The 23250-nt window shown below is 66.2% G+C and overlaps 1 protein-coding gene across 2 annotated transcripts in view; it reads left to right on the top strand.

Moving 5' to 3' along the window:
• Window positions 1–23250, top strand: part of DDR2 (discoidin domain receptor tyrosine kinase 2) — a 44517-nt gene that overhangs the window by 11411 nt on the left and 9856 nt on the right. For both annotated transcript variants that reach the window (XM_036015862.1, XM_028530909.2), the window contains exons 2-10: window positions 6384–6491; window positions 14967–15069; window positions 16281–16512; window positions 16600–16747; window positions 17045–17150; window positions 17832–18015; window positions 19092–19335; window positions 20459–20521; window positions 21286–21416. In XM_036015862.1, coding sequence (XP_035871755.1) covers window positions 6384–6491; window positions 14967–15069; window positions 16281–16512; window positions 16600–16747; window positions 17045–17150; window positions 17832–18015; window positions 19092–19335; window positions 20459–20521; window positions 21286–21416 — 1319 coding nt within the window. The remainder of the gene's footprint in view (window positions 1–6383; window positions 6492–14966; window positions 15070–16280; window positions 16513–16599; window positions 16748–17044; window positions 17151–17831; window positions 18016–19091; window positions 19336–20458; window positions 20522–21285; window positions 21417–23250) is intronic.

Below are 23250 nucleotides of genomic sequence, written 5' to 3'. Positions count from 1 at the left end.
TCCCCAGGCCCCTCGGAGCCGGCTCAGCCGCTGCGCCCAGCTGCCCGGGTCGCCCACCCGCGGGCTCCCTCCCCGCCCCACCTACCGCCTTTGCACACCAGGGCCCGGGCACTGATCTGGTTGTCCCGGGATGTCCCCGCCGGGGCCCCCCTCGCTGCTTCCACCCCGGACCTCACCGCCTTGGCTCCCGGACCTCCGGCCGAGCTCCCAGACACGGGCGGGGGGTCCGGGTCTCCGCCTGTGCCCGATGCTCCGCGTGCTCGCCGGGTTGGAAGAGTCGAACAGGCTGTGGGACGACCGAGGCCGAGGAGAGCCCGCGGGCCCACACCTGCTCCTGCTGTGACCGACGGGGCGAGGTCACCGTCCGGCAGAGCCGGCCTGGAGCGGGGCGTCAGCCCCTCCCAGGAACCCCGTGCTCCGCACAGAGCCTCACACGCCTGAGACTTCACACGCCTCTCAAGTCCCCGTTTGCCACGTTTCGCCCGGTCCCCCGTCGCACGTCCGCTCACAGAGCCCGGCCCGGCCCGGGGAGCGCAGAGGCCCGGACGCCCGCCCCCAGCCCAGGCGGCACCGCTGTGCTGGCCGACCTCGAACTCGAGACTTGGTCTCCAGAGCACGAGTCGAGTTCAACTTTGTGGGCTTCTTCGAGGTTCTGGCTGGCCAGGTGGGCGCAATCCCCGATTTACCACGGCCCCTCCACGCGGAAACGGGAGCTTTTCACGAGAGCAGACGGTGGGAGACAAGAGGAAGAGAGACGGCAGAGGAAGAGGAAGTGGCTGTTCCGGTGACAAGTGCCACCTGCTGGGCCCGGGGGTGGCACACGGACCAAATCCTCTCAGACTGAGGGGATTTTTAAAAAACCATCTTGGTCCGGGCTGGTGCGGCTCAGTGGACTGAGCGCTGGCCTGGGAACCAAAAGGTCACCGGTTCGATTCCCAGTCAGGGTGCATGCCTGGGTTGTGCACCAGGTCCCCAGTAGGGGGCGCAGGAGAGGCAACTGCACATTGATGTTTCTCTTCCTCCTTTCCTCTCTTTAAAAAAAAATAAAATGAAACCTTTAAAAAATTGTCCTATAGGATTATTTGGAGAACCGAAGAAGTTTGTGCCTCAGACACACACAGCTGCCCGGGTGGAGCTCTCGCTGACGCCAGGGGCTCCCTGGGGGCATCGGTGCCATTGCAGCCCCGTCGCCTCGCTGAGACGGGGGCTCAGAGAGGGCGAGTGACTCAGCCCGGGTCGCCCAGCAGGCTGGACGGGGGGGGGCCGAGCTTCGAAGCCCTTTCCTGTGCTGGAACATGCGAGGCTCCAGCCGCCGGCCCTGCTGCTTCCACGGCGAAAGTTCGCCAGCCGGCTCGATCTGGGCCTCCGCGCGCGTGTGACTGCGGGGTGTCTGTCCCCGGGGGTGGCCCGCGCACGGCCCCCCCCCCCAGCTGGGGGTGGGGAGATGGGCTCCGGGAGAGAGCGAGCGTCAGACCGGCGGAGCGGCCGGCGTGTCTCTCCCGAGAGCAGAAGCCTCGGCCGAGCAGGGGGGGCTCAAGCACGGAGCAGCACTGACCCGCGGGTGGGCGGGGGGTGGGGTGGGCTGGGAGCAGAGCCCCTCCTTTCTGGGGAACCGGGCTCCTGGGCAGCCAGAGGGGAAACAGCTGGCCCTTGGCCCCGGCCCCTCTCTGGCCCCTGGGCTTGGCCCGCTGTGGCCGAGGGCGTGTGTGTGTGTGTGTTTGGCCGTGACTCCTTCCCTGGGGTGGGTGTCCTGTTTCGCCGGCGCCCGGCCAAGCCGAGCCCCTGGCCTGCGTCCCGGGCCTCGGCCACAGCGGGGCGGGTCTGGACAGAGACTCGGAAGGAGGCCCCTCTGGTGGGTGATGGTGGGGTGGGCCCCCCGCCCGTCCCCGCCAGGGATGCAGCTGACGGCCTCCCCTCTGGGCTAGGGCCGAACCCCTACCTTGGAGGGGGGGGCCCCTCCTTTCACCCACCCACCCACCCACAGCCTGCAGCTGCCCGGCCCTTCCTGTACACCCCGGTTTCTGGGCCCGAGGCCCTGGCCTGGCTGCCCCCACCGGACCCCTCCGAGCCCCGCCCCCTCCTCTCGCCGAGCCCCGCCCCACTCGGTGGGTGGACGGCCCACACGCACGCAGCCTCTGGAGTCTGAGCCTCGTCCCGCCCACGGGGGAGCCCCAGCATTTGGAAGCGGCTCCGAGTCTGCTTCTCCATTGCTGGGCTTCTCGGGAGCCCGGGGCCGGGCTCATGGGTTAGCGGGTGTCTCTCGGACGGGGTGCAGTCAGGGGCAGTTTTTAGGGAGCACCAGGACCCGATTCTCCTGGTGAGCCCAGAGCAGCTCACAGCTGGGCCACGGTGGCCCCTGGCAGGTGGCCTGGCTCAGGTCCCCGCGGGCTGCTTGCTGCAGGGCCCCGGTGCTGAGCAGGGAGGGCAGCGGGGGACAGACGGGGAGAAGTGGGTCCCCGCAGGGGCTGGACTCGGGCAGCCGCACAGGCTCAGGCGCTGCCTCTGTGGGAGCCGAGGGGGCGGGGAGGGTGGCGGCGTCACGGCAGTTTAAAGTGTGGGAGCGCTGGCCCTGCCCTCGGGGGGTGGGGGCGGTCGGAACACAATCCCCGTGCAAGGAGACGGGCCCTGTCATGTACAGCCAGCGAGAGCGACAGCAGCGCCGGCGGGAGGCCAACGGCGCCTCTGAGCGACTGTTCCGGTGTCCACGCCGGTCCCGCCGGGCACGGCTGCCGTGAGAGTCCTGTTTCCATACGAGGAAACTGAGGCACCGGGAGCTGTGACTTGAGAGCTGAGCCCACACCGCACGCCGCAGCCCGGAGCTGACCCCCAGAGCCGACCCCCAGAGTCAGCCCCCAGAGCCGGCCCCCGGAGCCAACCCCCAGAGCCGGCCCCCGGAGCCAACCCCCAGAGCCGACCCCCGGAGCCGGCCGGCTCGTGGGGCGGGGGCGGCTGTGGCGTCACACAGAACTGCAGGGCGGCCCACGTCTCCCCCGACCGTCTGGGTTGGTGCCGTGCGGGCCCACCGCAGAGGCAGCCGCGGCCAACCGCCCGAGTCCTGTCTGGGCCGGAGCAGAACCTCCTCACCGGCTGGAGGCTGGGGTCTGCGGTTTATCCGTGTGTCCGTGTGCCTGAACGCAGTCTCCGGGACGCTTCGCTGGGCGGGCGTGGCCGGACGGGGGCAGGTGGGAGTCGGGAAGGGGGCTCAGCGGGCGAGAGGCCGGGCGCTGTGGGCGCGTGTCCAGGAGGGGGCGCTTGCCGGCACCTTGCCAATCCCGGCTCCCGGCTCCCGGGGAGCCTCCTGCCTGCTAGGAGGGCGTCGCCCCGAAGAGCCCCCCTTGCTAGCTCGCCCCTCAAGCCACGGCGTCCTAGGGACGCACTCCGTTCCCAGAGGCCTGTCCTGGGGTGTCCGGGGGACACGGGGGAGGGACCGGGGGCTTTCCCACGCCTGGAATCGCTCCGTGTGACTCACGCGACGGGGAGCTTGTCTCTGGACGCCCCGGGGTTCCCCACGCTGCGAGGACCCCCGGGGGGGCCCCCAGGCCCTTGTTCGATGCTTGCGGCCGCTCGAGGTCCGGGGGGAGCAGGAGGACATGCTGGGCGCGTCCCCCTCCGGGCTCTCTGCAGAGGACGGGTCTCGGGGAGGGGGTTCGGGTGGTCCCAGGTCACGCCGTCAGCCGGACAGACGCCGTGTCCGCTGCGCCCCTCAGCTGGAGGAGGAGGAGACTTAGGGGGTGTTTCTGATCAATAGTGCGTGTGCAGGCGTGTGTGTGCACACGTGCATCGTGTGTGCTGGCGTGCACACGCATCAGGTCTTTTCCTCTTCGCTGTCCGGCCCGCGTGCTGCCGCGGGATGAGCTGCTTGTCAATGAGCGCGTGAAGACCTTGATCCTCCAGAAAGGGGGCGCGGGTGCGAGGGGAAGAGACTGGGACATGCTCCAGGGGTGGGGGGACCAGGGGACCAGGCGACCTGGCGGCGAGCTGGACAGCGGATTCCCGTGGGGGTGGGGGTCCCCTGGGGGCGTGCCTGTGGCCGGGGGACGCCCAACCCCGCTCCAGGCGCCCACGGCTCCGTCCCGTCTGAGGGACGCTTGCAGCGGGGCCTGCGAGGCTCCCCAGGCCCGGGCAGCCGGCCTCCTTCTGCGGAGACCTTTGGCTGGACTCTCCAGCCCCGGTGGGGGGGGCGGGGGAGGGCGAGGCCGCGGTTCCTGCGGCCTGGGGCTTGGCGCCTGCCATGGTCTACCGGGTCCCTTCTCTGGCCGGGCCTCTGTCCCAGAGTGACCCCGGCTCTCCCTCCGCAGGCTCCCAACAGCCGGGCCTGGTGGCCTGCATTCCAGACACGGGCCTGAGGGTCCTGAAGGGGGCGCTGTGGCTTCTCTCCTCTGTGGCCTGGGGGCCTGGGGGCTGGTGGGGGGGCTGGGCAGCCCCTGTGTTTGTGCCATCTGAAACAGTCGGGCCCTCGGTACCACGGCACAGTGTGAGCTGGCCGAGGGGCCGCCCCACGTGCTGAGCTGGGCAGCTGGGAGCCAGGGCCCGCAGCACGAGAGCCGGGGCGGAGCAGGTCCCTGCCCACTCGCACCCCCCCCCCACAACCACAGGGGGCCGAGCCCTACTGGGGACAGCAGGGCCGCTGCTCGGGGGCAGCTCGTGAGGGGCAGAGCGGACGCAGCCGGGGGCCCGACATCCTTCCTGACTCTGTCCCAGAGTGATCCACCGTGCCCACAATCCCTGCTCCGGCACGGCCCAGGCCCCTGCCCACCCCGCGCCCCAGGCCCACCTGCTGGCGGGGCAGGCCTGCCCGGCTTGGGCAGGGCTGTGTGGGCTGCCGGCCGCCTCCGACTTCTTCCGGGAGGGCAGGCCTGTCGCCGCTGGCCCCATCACGGGCCCAGCGAGACGGTCCCTGCAGAAGTCGGCCACCCGGGTCAGGGCCCGCAGCCCACGAGGACGGTGCCTGAGAGAGCAGCTGGACCTCCTCGGGCAGCTGGGAGGCTGAGTGGCCGCTGGCCAGGTGCTCAGGCCTCTGCACGGGCATCGCCGGTCACTGTGATGGGCTGGGGCTGGGGCTGGCCCACGGCCGGGCCCGCTGTCTCCGGGGTCTGCCGGGCGTCTCCTTCCCTGGGCGCGTGTGGGGGGACCCGTTGGTGGGGAGCGTCCCTGCAGCCGTGGTGACCGGCACACAGAGGCCCCGTGACACCCTGTCCTCGGCGACACCACGACCTCACACCCCTTCCCTGGTCCTGGGAAGAGCCGCTGGGGGCCCGCCACGCTGGGCTGGGGGAGGGTGGGGAGAGCATCCGCGGAAATGGTCTGGAACTCTTCTCACGGGAGCTTGTCTCTTCACCCTCACTGGTTGATTCAGGCCTTTGTGCAGACACAGACGTGCGGGAGTTTATTTTACACCTTGAGCTGTGATCCAGCCCCACTTATTTATTTAGTTTTGCTCAATTTGCCCCAGACTTGGGCATTGGGAATCTCTCCTGGGTTCAGGGTTCCTTGGACCCGTTCCTGTGAGGGGTGTGTGTGTGTGGGGGGGGGGTGATTGTGTGTTTGTGTGTGTGTAATTGTGTGTGTGTGCACGCACACGTGCACTGCCTCCATGTCTGACCCTGGAGGAATCTCCGGGCCCTTCCTGCGTGTCCCACCCCCTGGAACCCACCTCTTCCAGGAGCCTGATGCTCTCGCTGGTGCCGGGCACCGAGGTCTGGACGTTGGGTCTGCTCGTCACTGCTGGGGTGTCACTGCTGGGGTGTCACTGCTTTCAACCCCCTTGGCTGATGCAGTGAGGCGGCACAGGCGTGTGCACGCCCCGTGCACACACACACACACACACACACACACCTGCACACGTCACCACCTGCACCTACTTCTGTAGAGTAAACGTGAGTTTGTGCCGATGCCTCTCTCCGACCCTCCGCTGTGCAGCCATTCTGGGGAACAGGGAAACTCACGGGGGCACTTGGGGGGCCGCTCGGGGGGCCCGTGAGGCCAGACACGACCGGCCCTGCCGCCCAGGAAAGGCAGACACGCTCAGATCACCGAGCGTCTCCCTCGGTCTGATGCGGGAATCCACGTCAGAATGACGTGGACGTCACAGGTGCAAGTTTCACTGTCTTGCCGCCCGGGTTGGGTCAGTCCAACCTCGGGGACTCCGCGCCTGCCTGGAGTCCGGCTCCGTCCAGTCCCGTGGGCGCGTGGGACCCCCCGCGCTATGTGACAGCTGACGGTGCTTCCAGCTCTCGGGGCTGTGGTCTGCAGCCCCAGGCACCGAAACGGGCCCTGGGAACCCACCCGGGGGACCCGGCGGGCGGTGGTCTCAGGGCGTGTCCCCGCCTCCCTCACGTCCTCTCCTTCTCTCTCCGTCTCCCCTCGGCCCTGCTGGGCTGCAGGCTGCAGGTCGGTCGCCGCCCTGGAGATGACCCCGCTCCCCAGGATGCCCCTGGCGCCGGTCCTGCTGCTGCTCCTCTGGAGTTCTGCCGAAGCTCAGGTCAACCCAGGTAACGGGCCGCCCCACCGCCGTGCGCTGCCCACCAGCCCGACCCCAATGGGCAAGCCCCCTGGCGCCCCCCACCCCGGGGGATAGCTCGGCCCGGGGTGTTGCAGGAGCAGGGGAGGATTGCTCTCTGTGACTCGCTGAACTCTGGGAGGGGGTCCTGGCTCCAGCAGGAGCGATGTGAAGAAACCCGTGGAACATGGGGGTGGAGCCCTGGCTGGTGTGGCTCAGTGGATTGAGCACGGGCTGTGAACCGAAGGGTGGCCAGTTCGAATCCCAGTCAGGGCACAGGCCTGGGTTGCAGGCCAGGTGCCCAGTAGGGGGCGTGTGAGAGAGGCAACCACTCACTGATGTTTCTCTCCCTCTCTCTTCCTCCCATCCCCGCTCTCTAAACAAATAAATAAAAATTTAAAAGAGAAAAGAAAAGGAAACAGAGGTGGAGGAAAGACCCATTTCTTCTGCACCTTTGAGAACAGACAGGGCGGACTTCCTGGTGCCTCGGGGACCAGACCCTGCAGGCTGGTTCTCCAGGCGCCCTTGGGTGGCTCAGGCCTGTGCTCCCCGTGTGTGTCAGGGCTGCTCTGGGGGCCCTGGTCTCTCGGGGTCTCAGGCGGTTTCTCTCCCACTGGAGGGGGGTGCGGCCCGCTCTGGAGTGAAGCGTTTGGAGGAATCTTCTCCTCCCAGCACCCCTCCCCCTGCATGTTTTCATCGCACACACGTTTACACCCAAATGGACACAGACAACAGGGTCAAGTGTCTGTTACCACGGTGATGCCGCTTGACCACCGTGCGGAGGTGGTGACCATCCGGGCCGTGGAGGGACTGTTACCGGTGTCCCGTGGGCCCCGCCGAGTGCCCTGTGTGCGAGATGGCCCGGTGTGCAGACGGCCGAAGGCTGGGCCGCGCTGTCGCTGGCAGGCCGGCGTGGGTGTGCGTGTGTGTGTGTGCGTGAAGATCACCCGGCAGCCAGAGCAGCAGCAGGAGCGCGTGGCGGCATTCACGGCCGCGCTGGCGTCTGGTCCCCTGGGATTGCCACGGCCTGTCACGCGGCCAGGCCCGAGGCTCTGTGGCCGGGACCCGCTCGGGGACGGGGAGGGCCTCGGCAGCACCTGCCCCGAGTGCACACGTAGGGAAGCATGCGTGGCACACACATGTGCCATGTGACGGACTTGACAAACGTCACACCAGCTGGGCGGCCCCGGATGGGGACACGGCTCTCCCAGCCACCCCTCCCCCTCACCACGGCGCCCCTGCCCCGAGTGGCCGGTTTGACTCGTGTACACGGAGCCCCACGACGGGAGAACGCCCCTTCCCGTCTGGCTTCTCTCGCTGCATGTTTTCCATGTGCTGGTTCGTGCTGTCCTGTGACACCCCTCCGGGTGTGCGTCGTGCGTGCGGTCGGCCGCCGGTGGGAGTTCGGGTCCCGTCCAGGCTGGGCAGTCAGAGCCGCACCTGCTGTGGTCACGCCCGTGCCGGTCTCGGGTGGAGGTGCCGGCCCAGTCCCTCGGGGGCAGCCCCCAGCGTGGGTGAAGCTCTGGGTCGTGTGCGGCCTGTGACCTTTCTTTGCCCACTGCCCCCGAGTCTTCCCAGGGGCCTGCGCCCGTCGGCCGGCCAGACAGTAGGTGGGAGTCGCGGGCCCTTAGGGCCTGCCATCCCTGAGGACGGTGTTTGTGGCTCCCTCCATGGAGCCGGAAGTCGTTTGTGAGAATCTGCCCCACCACCCCGCGTAAACCCCACGTCCACGCGATCTCTAGTCAAGACAAGTGGGGGCCACGGCGCCTTAAACTCGAAGGTTTGTCGCTGTAACGGAGCTGGTGCCCTGAGGCCTCCCCGGAGGAGCGCGGCGGCTCTCCTACCCTTCCCCTTGTCTGCTCTCGCCGTGCGGCCTGGTCCTGCGTCCTGTCCCCGCCCTGCAGCCGGGGGAAGAGTCACTGCGTGAGCACGGGGTGCGGGGGCACGGCTGCTGGGCGCAGCCATGGAGACGGTGTGACTTGGGGACGCTTCAGCAACCAATTGGACGGCACCAGCCTCCCGTGTCGACGAGCGGCGGCCGCCCCGGAGCGGGGGGGGGGGGGGGGGGGGGGGGGGGGGGGCTGGCTGAAGATGGCAGCTCTGTCGGCCAGGGCAGAAGGAACACGGGTGTCAGTGTGCACCCGTCTTTCCAAGAACACGAAACATCTGTGTGCACGCGTGTGGGGCCCGTGTAGACGTGGCACAGCCCGAGCGGGGCCGGGGAGGGAGAGACCTCGTGGGTTGAATCTCCCGTACGGGAGCCAGGCCGCGCTGCCCAGGTCGGCCCTGTCTGCCCATGAGTGTGTTTGCTGAGTCCACCCGGCGGGCGGCCTGCGGCCTCCTTCCTGCCGGCACGAGGATCTCTCCCTGGGGACGGCAGAGACGCCTCTGCCCCTGCGGCGCCCTGGCCTGAGCCAGACAGGGACGAGGAGAGCTTGGCCCCCAAAGGCAGCAGCAGCTCCCCTCCAGCGGGCCCTTGGTCCGTCCCGGAAGTGGTCGGAGGGGCGTCAGCCCGCGCAGCCCTCACGGGGACCTTGTCGGGGGGCTGTCCACTGCGCCAGCTTCTTGGAGGAGGAGCCGCGGCCCCAAAACATCAGTGGCTTCCTCCAACCCCCCAACAGGGCCGGCGGGCAGAGCTGGGCTGCCGCCACCCCGGGCGGCGTGCCCCTGGCCTCCGTGCACCTGGCCTCCCGCGGAGCCAGCCCCAAAGCTCACGTGTCCCCCAGCCAGGCTGCCTCCGGTGCCCTGCTGGGGAGAGACGGGGCGGAGGGGGGGGGGGCGAGCCGGCAGCGTCAGCTCCGCCGGGCCAGGTGCGCAGAGGAAGGAGGGCAGCTGAGCCGAGGCGAGGAAGGCCCAGGGGCCCGGATGGAAAGCGAGGGTGTGGGGTGCACTCTGGCAGGGGGCGTCGCCAGTCACAGGTGAGCTCAGGGCGGTGCCCGGACCTGGACCCACCTGTGTTGGGGACCCTCCAGCCGAGAGCGGGGCTGTCTGCTGGACAGCTCCGTCCTCCCCTGCGACAGCGGGGTTCTGCCTCCCCTGGTCCTTCCTCTGGGGATGGGGACGCGGGTTCTGGTTTGTCTTGTGTGTTGAGTTAGATCCTTCATTTTATCTAATGTTTAAAATTTCCCGTAAACATGTACCCGTCCCCATGTCCCCCGTCCTCCACTGCCCGGCCCTGGCAGCTGTCAGCACGTTTTCTGTTTGTGTGAGCTCCGTGTGTTGTCTTTTGTTTCTGTGTGTGTGTGTGTGTGTGTGTGTGTGTGTGTTCAGGGTTCACGCATGCGAAAGAGCACATGGTGTTTGTCTTTCTCCGACCCATTTCTCGTAGCCCAACACCCTCTAGGTCCGTCCGTGTTGCTGCAGAGGGTGAGACCTCACCCTTTTTCGGGGCTGGGTCCTGCTCCCTCGTGCACTCACACCACACTTCTATCCGCGCGTCCACTGGTGGGCACCCGGCTGGTTCCAGGCCCTGGCAGCCGCGGGTCGTGCTGCAGCATGGGGGGCGGGGGGGCAGCTGCTTTGTGAGGGAGCGTTTTATTTTCCTACAGACATGTTCCCACAGGCAGAGCTGATGGGTGTTATGGTAGTTCCGTTCTTAACTTTTCGAGGGTCCTCCGTCCCGTTCTCCCCAGTGGGTACCCCAATATGCGGTCCCACCAGCAGTGCACGAGGGTCCCCTTTCTCCACATCCTCGCCGGCTCCTCCTGTTTCTTGTCTCTTTGCTGGTGGCCATCCTGACGGGCGTGCAGTGACATGTCATCATGGTTTTGACATGCGTTCCCCTGGTGACGAGAAGTGTTGGGTGTTGAGCGTCTTGTCCTGCACCTGTTGGCCGCCCACGTGTCCTCTTTGGAAAAACGTCTTTTTAGGTCCTCCGCCCATTTTTTAATCAGGTTCCCCCCATTTTTTTGTTATTGAGTTGTACGAGTCTTTATATATTTTGGATATTAATGGATATTAACCCCTTGAAGATAGATGATTGCAAACATCTTCTCCCATCCAGGAGGCTGCCTCTTCACTCCGTTGACGGTTTCCTTGGCTACGCAGGTGCGTTTTAGGTTGCCGTGGTCCCACTTGCTGTTTTTTCCTTTTTTTGCTGTTTCTTTTGGTGTCAAATTTGAAAAGTCACCTCTAAGGCCTACATCAAGGTGTCGACTGCTTCTGTTCTCCTCAAAGAGTTTTACCGTTTCCAACCTCACGTCCAAGTCTCTAATCCCCTTTGAGCTGAGGTCGGTGTGGGGAAGCGTCAAGGCCCACGTCCATGCTTGTGTGCGTGACTGTTCGTTTCTCAAGACCGTTTACTGAAGACACTGTCCCTTCCCCAGTTCGTATTCGTGGCTCCTTCATCACTAATTAATTGATCATATATAGTCTCAGGTTTATCTCTGGGCCCTTGATTGTTTTCCCTTGGTTTCTGCGTCTATGTTTCTGCCAGCACCACACTGTTTTGATTATTGTCAACGTGCGATGTCGTTTTAAATCAGGACATGTGGTGCCTCCAGCTTTGTTCCTCTCTGTCAAGACCACTTTGGCTGCTTGGAGGTGTGTGTGTGTGTGGGTGTGTGTGTGTGTGTGAGAGAGAGAGAGAGAGAGAGAGAGATTCCATACACATTTTAGGATTACTGTTCTATTTGGAAATGCCACTGGGGTTTGGACGGGGATTGCCTCGGATCGCAGGCTGCGTTGGGTGGAGCGGCTGTGCGGGCAGTGCTGGCTTTTCCGCTCCGTGAGCACGGAGGTCTCCCCGCGCGTTGGTGTCGTCTCCCCCGGCTCGCGTCAGCGTTTCGTAGTTTTCAGTGCGTGGTCTTGTGTCTCCTCGGTCCAGTGTCCTCCCAGGCCCTTTCAGTCTTCTTGATACAATTGTTCATGGTGTCGTTTCGTCATTTCTTTTTCTGACAGCTCGCTGTCAGCGTACAGAAGTGGGCCAGTCTTTCTGGGCGTCGATGCTGTGCCCTGTCACCGGACGCAGGTTTCGTTGGCAGTCACAGGCCCTTGACCCCGGGGCCGGGGCATCCCAGAGCTCAGACGGGCAGCAGACGCCCTCGGCCGCCACCCAGGCCACCGCCGGCTCGGCTCCTCCTGGCCCTGAGGTCTTGCATCTGGAGGGTGCGTGGTGACGGCGGCGTGAGGCCATGGGGCTCGCTGGCCCTACCGAGGCGACGGGCGCGAGGGGCGTCCACGCTGGCCCCAGCTCCGTTGCTGTCCAGCTCTGCGGCTTTAGGTGGCCCTCGGGGTCCCCCTTTGCTCCCTCGAGAAGCAGGCAGGGTACACGGCTCCCGCCCCACAGGGACCAGAGGAGACCATGGGGGCCAGCGGGCTTTGGAAAGTCACGAGCAAACATCACGGTTGGGATTTGCTACTTTCGGGAGATAAGGCAGTTAAAGCAACCCCAACGCCACACAACAGTGGCTTCTGTCAAGTAGCTGACAGAGGAGGAAAGAAACAAACAGCCAGTTAGTGACCGCTGGGGTCCCTGAGGTCTTGGGAGAGACTTGAGTTACCTCCTGGGAGCGAGGGTTTCTGCCAGCCCTGCACTCGGTGGCCCTAACCCGGGGGGCACAGGGCCCTGCGCCCGGGCCGCGCCATTCCGCAACGGCGTGCCTCTCTGCGGAGAACAGCCTGATTGTTGACTTAGCTCCGGCCTGACCAGCAGGCCTCGGAAGAGATGGATGTGGCCAGGCTGGCCTCCCAGAATTCTTCTGGTGGTTTGGACGCGTACGCAGTGAAGGGGAAGCTCAGGCGTTCACACAGTGAGAGTTTGTGCGGTGGGGGGTAGTTGACCTCGAGCAGGAGGTGACGCGCTGTTTAAAAATCTGAGACTTCTCCCCGCTTCCCAGATGCTCATGACCCTGGCCCTTGTCTTGGGTGCTGTGGTGGCGATCTCGGGGGACGTGTGACCGTCACACCACACCGTGCCTGCCTCTCTCAGCGTGCGAGGGGCGAGCAGGCTCTCCTGCAGAGAAGGGTCGGGATGAGGCCCCGTGGGACGCGAGCGCACACTGGTGACAGGAGGCTGAGAGGGACTGTTGTCTCTTTAAACGCCGGGGGTGCGAAGCACAGAGTGAGCGAGCCGGGAGGTGACGGAGGGACGGATGGACGGACAGACAGAAGTGGGGGCTGCACAGCTGAGGCCCCCCCAGAGCCTCCGAGCACACCCCTGGAGCCTCGAGTCCCCTGCCTCGGCCCCGGGCAGCGGGCATGGGCAGCGGGTTTTAAGGACATTCCGATTCGGTCTGCCGGGGGCTGGAGGCAAAGACGGGCGGTCATGCCATGCCGTGCTGTGCCATGAGTGAATGAGCGCCGAGAACTCCAGCCACGGCACCGCCGGTGCAGGAGGGGCTCCGGCTACAGGCGTGGGACAGAGACACGCACGCAGGAAAGCTGCGATTTCAAATTGCTTGTTTGCTGTTGGTGGGCTCTGGGGTGCCCACCCACGGCCCCTGAAGGGCTGTGAATGCAGCCCAACAGAACATCGAAAATTTAGTTAAAACATTATGAGACGTTTTTGTGATTACATGTTGCACTGTATTTAACGTGGGGCCCAAGACAACCGTTCTTCTCCCAGAGTGGCCCAGAGACGCCGAAAGGTTGGACGCCCCCCCCCGCCCCGTGCAGACGAAGGACCCAGTCCGCTGTGGGAGAGGCGGCGCGGCCCAGGCCCTGGCGTGGGGGCCGTTTCTCGCCGACGCTGCGTTCGCTTCTCCTAAAGCAACCCGGAGTCTGACGGCCCTCGGGGGGCTGCTTCCTTAAGCTCCCAGCCCCGGGGGTCAGTGGCTATAACGGTGCTTCCTTACAGGAACGCCGAGAGGAATTGTGGGTTAGTACATAAGGAAGCTTGAAGCCTGGTGGGCTGCAGCTTGCAGTGTGCGGGGCGTCCGCTGGTGGGCAGCTGCGGCCTGGGGCTGGCAGCAGCCAGAAGCGAACAGCAGTGTGCAAGCGGACCTCTCGGCCGCCTGCCCGGCCCGCCAGACGCAGCGCTGGGGTGGGGATGGCCCTCCTGCGGGGCAGCAGCCGCTGCGGGCTCTGGGAAGCTGGAAGAGGGAGTCGGTGCCTCCGTCCAGGAGGGGAAAAGGGGGGGGGCGTGGTGAAGCCACCTGCACAGCCCAGAGCAGAGTCGGAGGCGCCGGCTGTGCCGCAGGGTCCGCCCGTCACACTCCTGGCCCGGCCCCGACGGGCTCCCAGGCAGGCTCCGGGTCTCTGTGAGGGAGGGTCTGTCTTTCCGCTGGTGGACGGACGGGCTTTCTGTCCTGTTTCCCTCTGGCGGGTTTCCATGGGTGCTTTCGAGTTCCTGGGTCTTTGCTTCAAGGCGCCTCTGCCTTTGGTCCCAGTCAGTGCATTCGACCTCGGACTTCCAGCCCGCACCCCCAGAAACCCGACCCCCACGCTCCCCAAATCATCCGGCTCCCCTCGAGGTCTGGACACAGCAGCGCCGGGGCAGCTGGCTGAATTTCCCAGCTCCGCCCCCCTATCGGCTCTGCATCAGTTTCGGTTGGCTGGGCTCCCCCGGGTCCTGTTTCCCCGATTCCGTAGTGACTGTTTGCTTCTCCAGTTGCACAGGGTCTGTTTATGCTGAAAATGCATTTCTGCCTATCTGAAGCGTAAGTGCCGCTGAGAGCCCCACGGGTGCAGCGGTGGCCACACTGTGTGCTGGGAGCTCCTGCCCCCTTGTGCTCTGCAGGCTCCCCGGGGCCCTCGGCTCAGGAACGCTCCACCTGGCCCCTCCGTGCAGCGGCCACAGCCACGGCCACGCCCACGGCCAGATGCTGGTGCCATCAGGGGGCTCATGGCCTTTGTGTCCTGTCTCTCGGGGGCCACTGCCCTCGGCCGACTGACAGTTGTCACATCGAAACCCGATATTTCACACCCACACCGTCCACTCCTTCCTCATCTGTTCAGTTTACCCAGCACAGCGAGCCTGGCCCCTGTGCCCCCCAACCCCGTGGGGGGTGGGGGTGCCCATCTCTGAGGGGCCTGGGGCCCAACCCGGATGCCGATGGGACAACGCTGTGGGCCCAGCCCCTGCATGGGAGTGTCCGTTGGATTTGCGCCCTGGTCTCCCGAAATCTGCTCCCCGGAGAGAAGAACGCTCCGGAGCCCCGGGGGCCGGGGGCAGGGGGATCAGCTGTCAGGAGTCCGCCCGCCTGCTCGTGATGGGTGGGGTGGGCCCCAGGCTTCGCCAGAGCACAGGGAGAGTCACCCAGTGGGCCGCAGCACGGTGCTCGTCCAAGTTCGGACCCAACGGTAGCCCGGCCCAGGGTCAAGGTGCAGGCGGACGACCGAACGGTAACCCGTGTGGAGGCGGATTCGGGAAGAGGAAGAGGCCGAGGTCACCGTGCTGCAGCCGGGGCCCCGGGGCGCTTTGGGGGGCTTGGGACCGCCTTCCCCACGTCCACTAACCAGCCCCCTCCTCCCGGCGTCTCTGGGAGGACGCGCGAAGGTCTCCTGTCTTTGGTTTCCCCCCGCGCAGCCGTGTGCCGCTACCCCCTGGGCATGTCGGGCGGCCACATTCCGGATGAGGACATCACCGCGTCCAGTCAGTGGTCGGAGTCCACGGCTGCCCGCTACGGAAGGTGAGGGCCGTCCCCAGGACCGCGGGCTCTGGGCTCTGGGCTCTGGGCTCTGGGTGGGGGCGGTGGGGGCTGGAGGGGGCGGGGAGGACTGCACGGGCTGGTCCCCCACCACCACGCCGCGAGTTTCCGGGGAGAGAGTTCCGGGTGCTGGTCTGGTGCCATCCAGACCACGGTGGCCCAGAGCCACCTCGCAGCGGGGGCTCAGTGATCCACGGGGGCTTGCGCTGTGTTCTCACTGGGAGATGCTGGGGGGGGGGCTCAGCGGTGACACTGGGGGGAGGGGAGGACCCGGTAGGACACTGGGGTTACAGACCCCGTCCTCTCCCTGGCCCCTTCTCTGTGAAGCCTCCCACTCCCTGTGACGCACAGTGAGGGCCCCCACAGGCCTCCCCTCCGTCTGGGGCCCCAGGGTGGCACGTGGCGCGTGCCTGGGCTCCAACACCAGGGGTCCCACGGAGACACACACACCTTCGCCCAAACCACTGCGATGTGACCCTTTGGGGTACAGCGTTGACTGCCGCTCCCCGGGCGTCACCCACAGGAGAAGCAGCCCCCCTAAATTCCGTCTGTGGTGTCCGGGACGTGAGTGGGCTCGGGGCTGGAGAGGGACGCCGGGGGGCAGGGGACCCCTGTGAGGGCAGGCACACCGCAGGGGAGAGGGGACGCGGTCACAGGGTCCCCACCGGAGCCCGGCGCCGACTTCACGACCCCGCTCCCCGGCAGCCGGACACACCCGCACCCCCCGCGCCCACCACGGGCTTCCGCTCAGCCGGGCGGCTCTGCCCACACCGGAGACCCTGGGTTCCCCCCCCCCACCAGCCCCTGGCCCCCGGGACTCGGCTCCCAGGAGGTGTGCGGCCAACGTTGTCCTGCTGAGACCCTCGGGGGAGGGGCCGTGCACGGCCGTGGGGAGGGCTACCTGGCGTGGGACCTCCCTGTGGTGCCAGGTCAGGGCGGAGCTGGGCCCCGTGTCACCCAAGGGCCTCCAGCTCCCGGTGACGGTGGCTGCCCTATGGGTTCCTGGGGCCCACGGAGAGGCGGGGGCCCAGCCACCCTCGGGCACGGCAGTGGCAGTCCGACCGCTGGGGAGAGAGAGCCCAGGGCGCCCGCCTGGCCCGGACTCCTGCCGTCCCCTCCCAGGATGGGCAGCTGCTGGCCGAGGGCTGGGAGATGAGCCCCGGGCCTCACACTCGCTGCGCCCCGTGCCGCAGGCTGGATTCGGAAGAAGGGGACGGCGCCTGGTGCCCGGAGGTGCCGGTGGAGCCGGACGACCTCAAGGAGTTTCTGCAGGTCGACCTGCGCAGCCTGCACTTCATCACGCTGGTGGGCACCCAGGGGCGCCACGCCGGGGGCCACGGCATCGAGTTCGCGCCCATGTACAAGATCAACTACAGCCGGGACGGCAGCCGCTGGATCTCCTGGCGGAACCGGCACGGGAGGCAGGTAGGCGGCGGGACGCCCAGGCCCCGGCGTGGCTGCGGGAGGACCTCGGGGGACGGGGGTCAGCGCTGTCCTCCGCCCTCTCCTCAGGTGCTGGACGGGAACAGCAACCCCTACGACATCTTCCTGAAGGACCTGGAGCCGCCCATCGTGGCCAGATTCGTGCGCTTCGTCCCGGTCACCGACCACGCGATGAACGTGTGCATGCGGGTGGAGCTGTACGGCTGCGTCTGGCTGGGTGGGTGTCGGGGGCGGGCGTCCAGGCCCCCCCAGCCCCAGGGAGGCGGCTCAGTGCCCCCCTGCGGCCGAGGGGGGAAGGGGGCTTCCCTGGGCCAGCCCGGGGTGCGGCCTGTCCCCGGGGCGGAGGGTCCCTGTCGCCCCGCTGACTGCCACGGGGACGGTTCCTCGGGGCTCCCGCGCCCGCGTGGGGGCCTGGCCCGCGTGCAGTGCAGACGGCACCTCGGCTCCTCGGGGCTCCCGGGGCTGGCCGGCCACCCCGTCCCGCGGGTGCTGACCGCCCGCGTCTCCCTCGCAGACGGCCTGGTGTCCTACAACGCCCCGGCGGGACAGCAGCTGGTGCTCCCCGGGGGCTCCGTCATCTACCTGAACGATTCCGTCTACGATGGAGCCGTGGGCTACAGGTGAGCTGGCGGGGGGGGGGGGGCGCTCCGGCTGTCGGAACGGGGGGAGGGCCACCGGAAGGGACCGATGATCCATCAGTCAGCCCCCGACCGGCGTTCACGTTGGCCCCGCCCCGGGCACCGGGAGCCCACTCAGGCGAGCTCGGACTGGCAGTCTTCACGTGCAGGGGCGCAGAGCCCCGCCGGGAGGTCAAAGCAACGGCGGGCGGACCATGAACCCCACTAAGCCCCTCTGGGGCTGGGAGTGTTCACGTGGACGGCACCGGCCACGTTGTGAGTGAGATTCATGCACCTCCCTCGGCAACTCTCCTGGTAACCCTGCCCGAGTGTGGTTGCTTGGGTCCCAGGATGGGGGAGACGAGGCACGGTTCCCACTTGAACATGCCACCTAGTGTGTCTTAGCGTGTGCTCGAGTGTGACACTGTGATGTTACAGAGTGACGTGCCTGTGACTTGGTCCTAGAAGGCTCTGTGATAAGCCGGGGGCGAACCCAGGGGCGTTCCCTGTGCCCGGCCTGGGTCTGGGGCTCTTCACCAACGCCCCCCCCCCGCCCCCCCCCCCCAGTCGGCTTCCCCAGAGCCCGGGGGCGGGTGCGGGTGCGGGGAGAGCCCTGCCCTGGACAGGCCCTTCACCGCGGGCGCCTCTGTTCCCCCCCGCCCCGCCCCCACCGCGGCCGAGCAGCATGACCGAGGGGCTGGGCCAGCTGACGGACGGGGTGTCGGGCCTGGACGACTTCACGCAGACGCACGAGTACCACGTGTGGCCTGGCTACGACTACGTGGGCTGGCGGAACGAGAGCGCCGCCCACGGCTACGTGGAGATCGTGTTCGAGTTCGACCGCGTCAGGAACTTCACCACCATGAAGGTCAGCGGCCCGCGTGGCCGTGGGGGACGGGGGGACGGGGGGGGGGGCCACAGGACAGGCTCCCGACCTCCTCCTCGGCCAGCGCGGCGTCCGCCCGAGGCCACCGCCCCTCGCGATCTGGGGTTCCAGCTCCGGGGCGCCCCTTCGGCGCGGTCTCCAGGACCCACAGCACGCTCCGGCCCATGACGGAGTTGTGCCTCCTCCCACGGTCGGGAGAAAAAACTAGTTTAGGGCCAGCGGTTGGTCTGGCCTTTTAGCGGTGCAGCTGTAAAATATGATTTCAAACTGTTGGCTGTCCCCAGGAGAGTGCTGACGGTCCCCCCCCCACCCCAGGGAGGGGCTCCCAGCAGGCTGACCTCCGTGGGAAAATGGGGGGCTTCGCATTTCCAGGCTCTGCCCACCCACAGCACCCGGGTCCTGAGGGAAGGTTCCTGCTCTTCTGTCCCCCAGTTCATTTATTTTTAAAGATTTAATTTATTTTAGAGAGAGGGGAAGGGAGGGAGAAAGAGAGGGAGAGAAGTGTCCATGTGTGGTTGCCTCTCGTGCGCCCCCTACTGGGGACCTGGCCTGCAACCCAGGCATGAGCCCTGACTGGGAATTGAACCGGCGACCCTTTGGTTCACAGCCCGTGCTCAATCCACTGAGCCACACCAGCCAGGGCTGTCCCCTGTTCTTGTCTCTCGTCATTTGTCTGCATTGGGTGTCGGTTCTCTTACTGGACCTCAGGCCCCTCCCAGGAGGGGACCCTGCCCTCCGGCCTCTGTCCCTGGCACGTCACCTGTGCCAGTGCGATGGATGTTTGTGATGACCTGACTATAATGGCCGTGTTGCCGACGCCAGCCTTCCTGGTCACAGAGGTCTCTGCCGCCTAGGGCGCAAGGAGGAGCAGGCATGTGGCAGGAGCAGGGCCAGGGGAGGGGCCTTTTCTTCCCCGTGCACGGACCCTTGCAGGAGAGCCGGCCAGGCGGGAGGCGCCGTGGGGCCTCGGTGACGGCTCCCAGTCCGGCAGTGGGTTCCGGAGGGGCTGGAGGGTGGGTGACCCCGACGTCTCTGTGCGTGCGCCCCCTCCCCCGCAGGTGCACTGCAACAACATGTTCGAGAAGGGCGTGAAGATCTTCAAGGAGGTGCAGTGCTACTTCCGCTCGGAGTCCAGCGAGTGGGAGCCGCAGGCCGTCTCCTTCCCGCTGGTGCTGGACGACGCCAACCCCAGCGCCCGCTTCGTCACCGTGCCGCTGCAGCACCGCATGGCCAGCGCCGTCAAGTGCCAGTACCACTTCGCCGACACCTGGATGATGTTCAGCGAGATCACCTTCCAGTCCGGTGCGGGCCGGGCGCCCGGGGGCCGGGGGCGGGGCCAGGGGCGGGGCCTCCCCGCGATGGCGCCCTGGCTGCCCTGGTGGGGGCGCAGGGAGGGGCCGGAGGGGGGGGCAGGGCGTGCACGGGTTCCTGGGAAGGACCGGGCGCACGAAGGGCGGGGACAGGACAGTGCGACCTGCGAGGGACCTCACGCGGGTGCGGCCCCATGAGGGGCAGGGGCGTGGCCCCCGGCGCCACCTTTGAAGGGAAGTCTCTGAAGACAGACAGGGTCCCTCGCTCTCTCGTCCGCCCCGCCTGCCGGCTCTGGTCCGGCTCCGCTGCCGTACTTCGGGGCGAATCTGAGATGCCGCCCGCCCGCCTGCCTGAGCACGGCCGGACACTCTCAGAACACAGCGCGGTCTGTGTGCGGGCGACGGCCTGGTCACGCCTAACCCCGGTCACCCGTCGGTTCGGTGACGCCCCCACGCCACCTCGTGGCCTGTCCACGCTCCGTCCGCCACAGGGATCTGAGCAGGGCCTTCGGGGGGCATCGCCTTAACCATATTCCCAGGTGTCTCCTTTACTCGGGAGCAGCCCTTTCCCAAACCCTGCGTCCGGTCTGGCCGGTGGCGCGTGCTCGCCGACGGGACGGCCCAGCTGCAGCGTCTCAGCCGTCTCAGCCTGTCCCGGGTTTAGTTTGGCTGAGGGTTTCCCTATACTGCTTTGAGAAAGTTCTTTTTCAGGGTTGGGGGAAGCAATTGATTGTTTTATTGGGGGGAATTTTGCTCGATTAGCCTGAGGGAGTGTTCAGGGCCCGCCCCGCCCCCCCCCCCGCCAAGTTCTCTGTCCACTTTGCTGACTTTGGGTCTTGCTTCTTCCGCACGCTTTACGGTGACGTGTGGCCCCAAACCTCCCCATCACCATTCCTTAAACCTCCTTGTACCGTGGCATCTAGTGTACAATAATTTAAACAAAAATTTCACCACAGTTGTCCTTACGCCATAGAAGACTGGTGAAACTTTTGTTCAGTTTGTTACATGAGGTCACTTAAGAAAGGCAGGCGGCAGCCCAGGGAACGGAGTTCACCGTGTGCTGGGTCACGGCCTGCCTCCCGTAAACCCTGACCCCTGACCCCTGTCCCTAACAGACGCTGCCATGTACAACAGCTCCGGAGCCCCACCCACCGCGCCCTCCGCACCCGCCACCTACGGTAGGTGGGCGTCCTCCCTGGGGACACAGGTGGGAGGGGGCCCCTGGAGGGGGCGGGGGGCTGTGCAGGAGGCCTGGCCCCCGGGGATGAGGAGGGGCCCTGGGAAGGCAGACGGCTCACCCCCAAAGTTAAGGGCACCCACACGCTCTCTGTGCCTGGGTCGCTGACTCTGCAACCCAGCCCAGGGGGTCCCCCGTTGTTCCCATTGCTCCATGTGGGTTTGGGGAGCGAGGAGCAGAGGCAGGGAGAGGGACATTTCCACCTGCACCCCCTGGTGTGTGTGGGGGGGCTCCCTGGATGGGTGGGGCTCTGGGAGTGAAACGCCAGGCTCTCTGATGGCGTTCGTGGGTCCCAGTGTCCTCTGGGAATGCGTGACCCCGGGTCTCCCGGGAGGCCCCTCTGCCACCTCGCCCTGCCTCAGAGAAGCAGAGTGTCCCCCAGGCTCATGTGCTGTGATCAGGGCCCCACAGGCCCAGGCCGCAGTGACGGGGAAACACAACTTTGTGAGGAACGGAAAACCTGTCCATTAATTAGTGGGTCTGACACTCGAGGAGGAGGAGGGGCAGCAGGAGGCACTGCTGTGCCGGGGCGGGCGGGGGGTTGCGGTGGGCACAGAGCCCAGAGGAGGTGGAGTGGCCGCTGGAGAGATTGTCCTGAGGGCCAGGTTCTGCCGCCTGTCCTGGCCTGGTCCCCCGGCCCCCCCGCCCCCCGCCCCCGGCCCCACGAGAGGCTCATTGGCCCCGTCTCCGTGTTCCCGGTCCCAGACCCCATGCTGAAGGCCGATGACAGCAGCACCCGCATCCTGATCGGCTGCTTGGTGGCCATCATCTTCATCCTCCTGGCCATCATCGTCATCATCCTCTGGAGGCAGTTCTGGCAGAAGATGCTGGAGAAGGTGAGGCTGTGCGGGAGCCGTGGCCGCCCAGGCGTGGGGGGCGGACTGGGAGGAGGGCCTGCGAACGGCGGGAGCTCACCGGGCCGCCGGGAAGTGCGGGGACGGAGGGGCTCATAGCCGCGGCAGCCAGAGAGGCGTGAGCACGTCCGAGGTCTGGTTTCCAGAGCGAACACCCTGGACCCTCCCCAGAAACCCCTCCCAGCGTGTGAGATCTCTGCCTGGGCGTTGCCCTCGGAGATTCTGGTCCCCTGAGTTGGGGGGGGGGGCGGGGTGCCGCAGGTGCATTTTTTATCCTCCCCCAAGGATAGCGTTGATTTGAGTGAGAGAGAGAGAGAGAGAGGAACATGACGTGAGGGAGAAACGTCAACCAGTTGCCTCCCAACCAGTTGCCTCCCGCATGCACCCAGGCCGAGGAATCGAACCCACAACCCTTTGCTGTATGAGACGATGCCCCAGCCAACCCTGCCCCCGGGCCAGAGCGGGCGTGTGCCCTTTAAATACAAAACTAGCACGTGGCTCTGAGGGACAGCCGAGACCTACCGACAAATCCCCGACAATGCTGTTCCCTTGCTTCTTTGCTGTCTGGTTGTTCACTTGTTCAGAGTGTGTGTGTTCGGAAAACGTCCCAGCCGCGTCCCTCACGACTGTGTCCCTCACGCCCATGTCCCTACTTTGCTGAGCACTGGAAGTCCTGACCGTCCGTCCCCGTCTCTCCTCAGAGGGCGTCTCAAATTATCTGAGCAGTTTTTCTTCCACCTGTCTCGCACGTAACGTCCACAGAGACTTTCGGGCATGTTGCTGCTCTGGGACCTCTTCGAGGGTGGGGAGCTGGGCGCGGCTGCAGGGGGCGTCGAGCTCTCCTGACACGCTCCATGTCCATGACTCACACCCTGACTTCTAGGTTCCTCCCAGTTGTCAGTCTTTTTTTAAAAAAAAAAAATCTTATTTATTTACTTTTAGAGGGGGGGGTTGGGAGGGAGAAAGAGAGGGAGAGAAACATTCATGTGTGGCTGTCTCTCATGCGCCCCCTACTGGGGACCTGGCCTGTAACCCAGGCACGTGCCCTGACTGGGAATTGAACCAGCGACCCTTTGGTTTGCAGGCTGGCACTCGATCCACTGAGCCACATCAGCCAGGGCTCAGTTGTCAGTCTTGAAATATGTCTACTTCTTTTCTTTCAACACATACATATTTCACCCAAGGTGGGACCTGTGTGACTTCCTTGGTTCCTTGGGCCAGGTAATGACCTTCTGGGTGCGGCAGCCAAGTGCCCCTCGCTCCTGGGGGCTCCCGAGGGTTCATGTTTCTGTGCCTGGCCGTGGACGGCCCCCCGGTCTGTGAGCTCACGTGGCCGTGGACTCTGAGCGGTCAGGGGGGCCCTGGGCTGTGTGGGAGGGAACGGGGGGCTGGCAGGGCCTGACTGATGTCATGCGGGGAAGGGGCTTTAGGGGACCAAGCCCGCCTGCAGGGGAGCGGAGGAGGAACAGGGCCCTGAGGGTCGCCTGGCTCTTGGGAACCCCAGACGCAGGACAGGAGGCCAGGGCTCCAGCGGGGCCCAGGGGATGAAGGGCCTGGAGCACGGCCCGTGATCCCTCCCACAGTCTGTGTCCAGGCGAGCCGGTTCACTTTAAGATTGTTCTAGGCGGCGGTATTCTCCAGAACGGAGGGTCTCCCTGCCTCCCTTGGGGGCCTCTATCATCGCTCCAACAACGCTTTCCCCAGAGGAAAGCTCCTGGCCCACGAACAACCAGCGCCCGGAGGCTGGAGGGAGACGCCCACAGCGAGCGAGCCCCTCGGGAAAACGCTGGGCACGGCCGGGCAGTCCGGGGACAGG

This window comes from Phyllostomus discolor, chromosome 14, assembly GCF_004126475.2.
Source record: "Phyllostomus discolor isolate MPI-MPIP mPhyDis1 chromosome 14, mPhyDis1.pri.v3, whole genome shotgun sequence".
In the NCBI taxonomy this organism is placed as follows: Eukaryota; Metazoa; Chordata; class Mammalia; order Chiroptera; family Phyllostomidae; genus Phyllostomus; species Phyllostomus discolor.
Note: the sequence above shows the minus strand (reverse complement) of the source record. Positions and strands in the feature narration are given on the sequence as shown.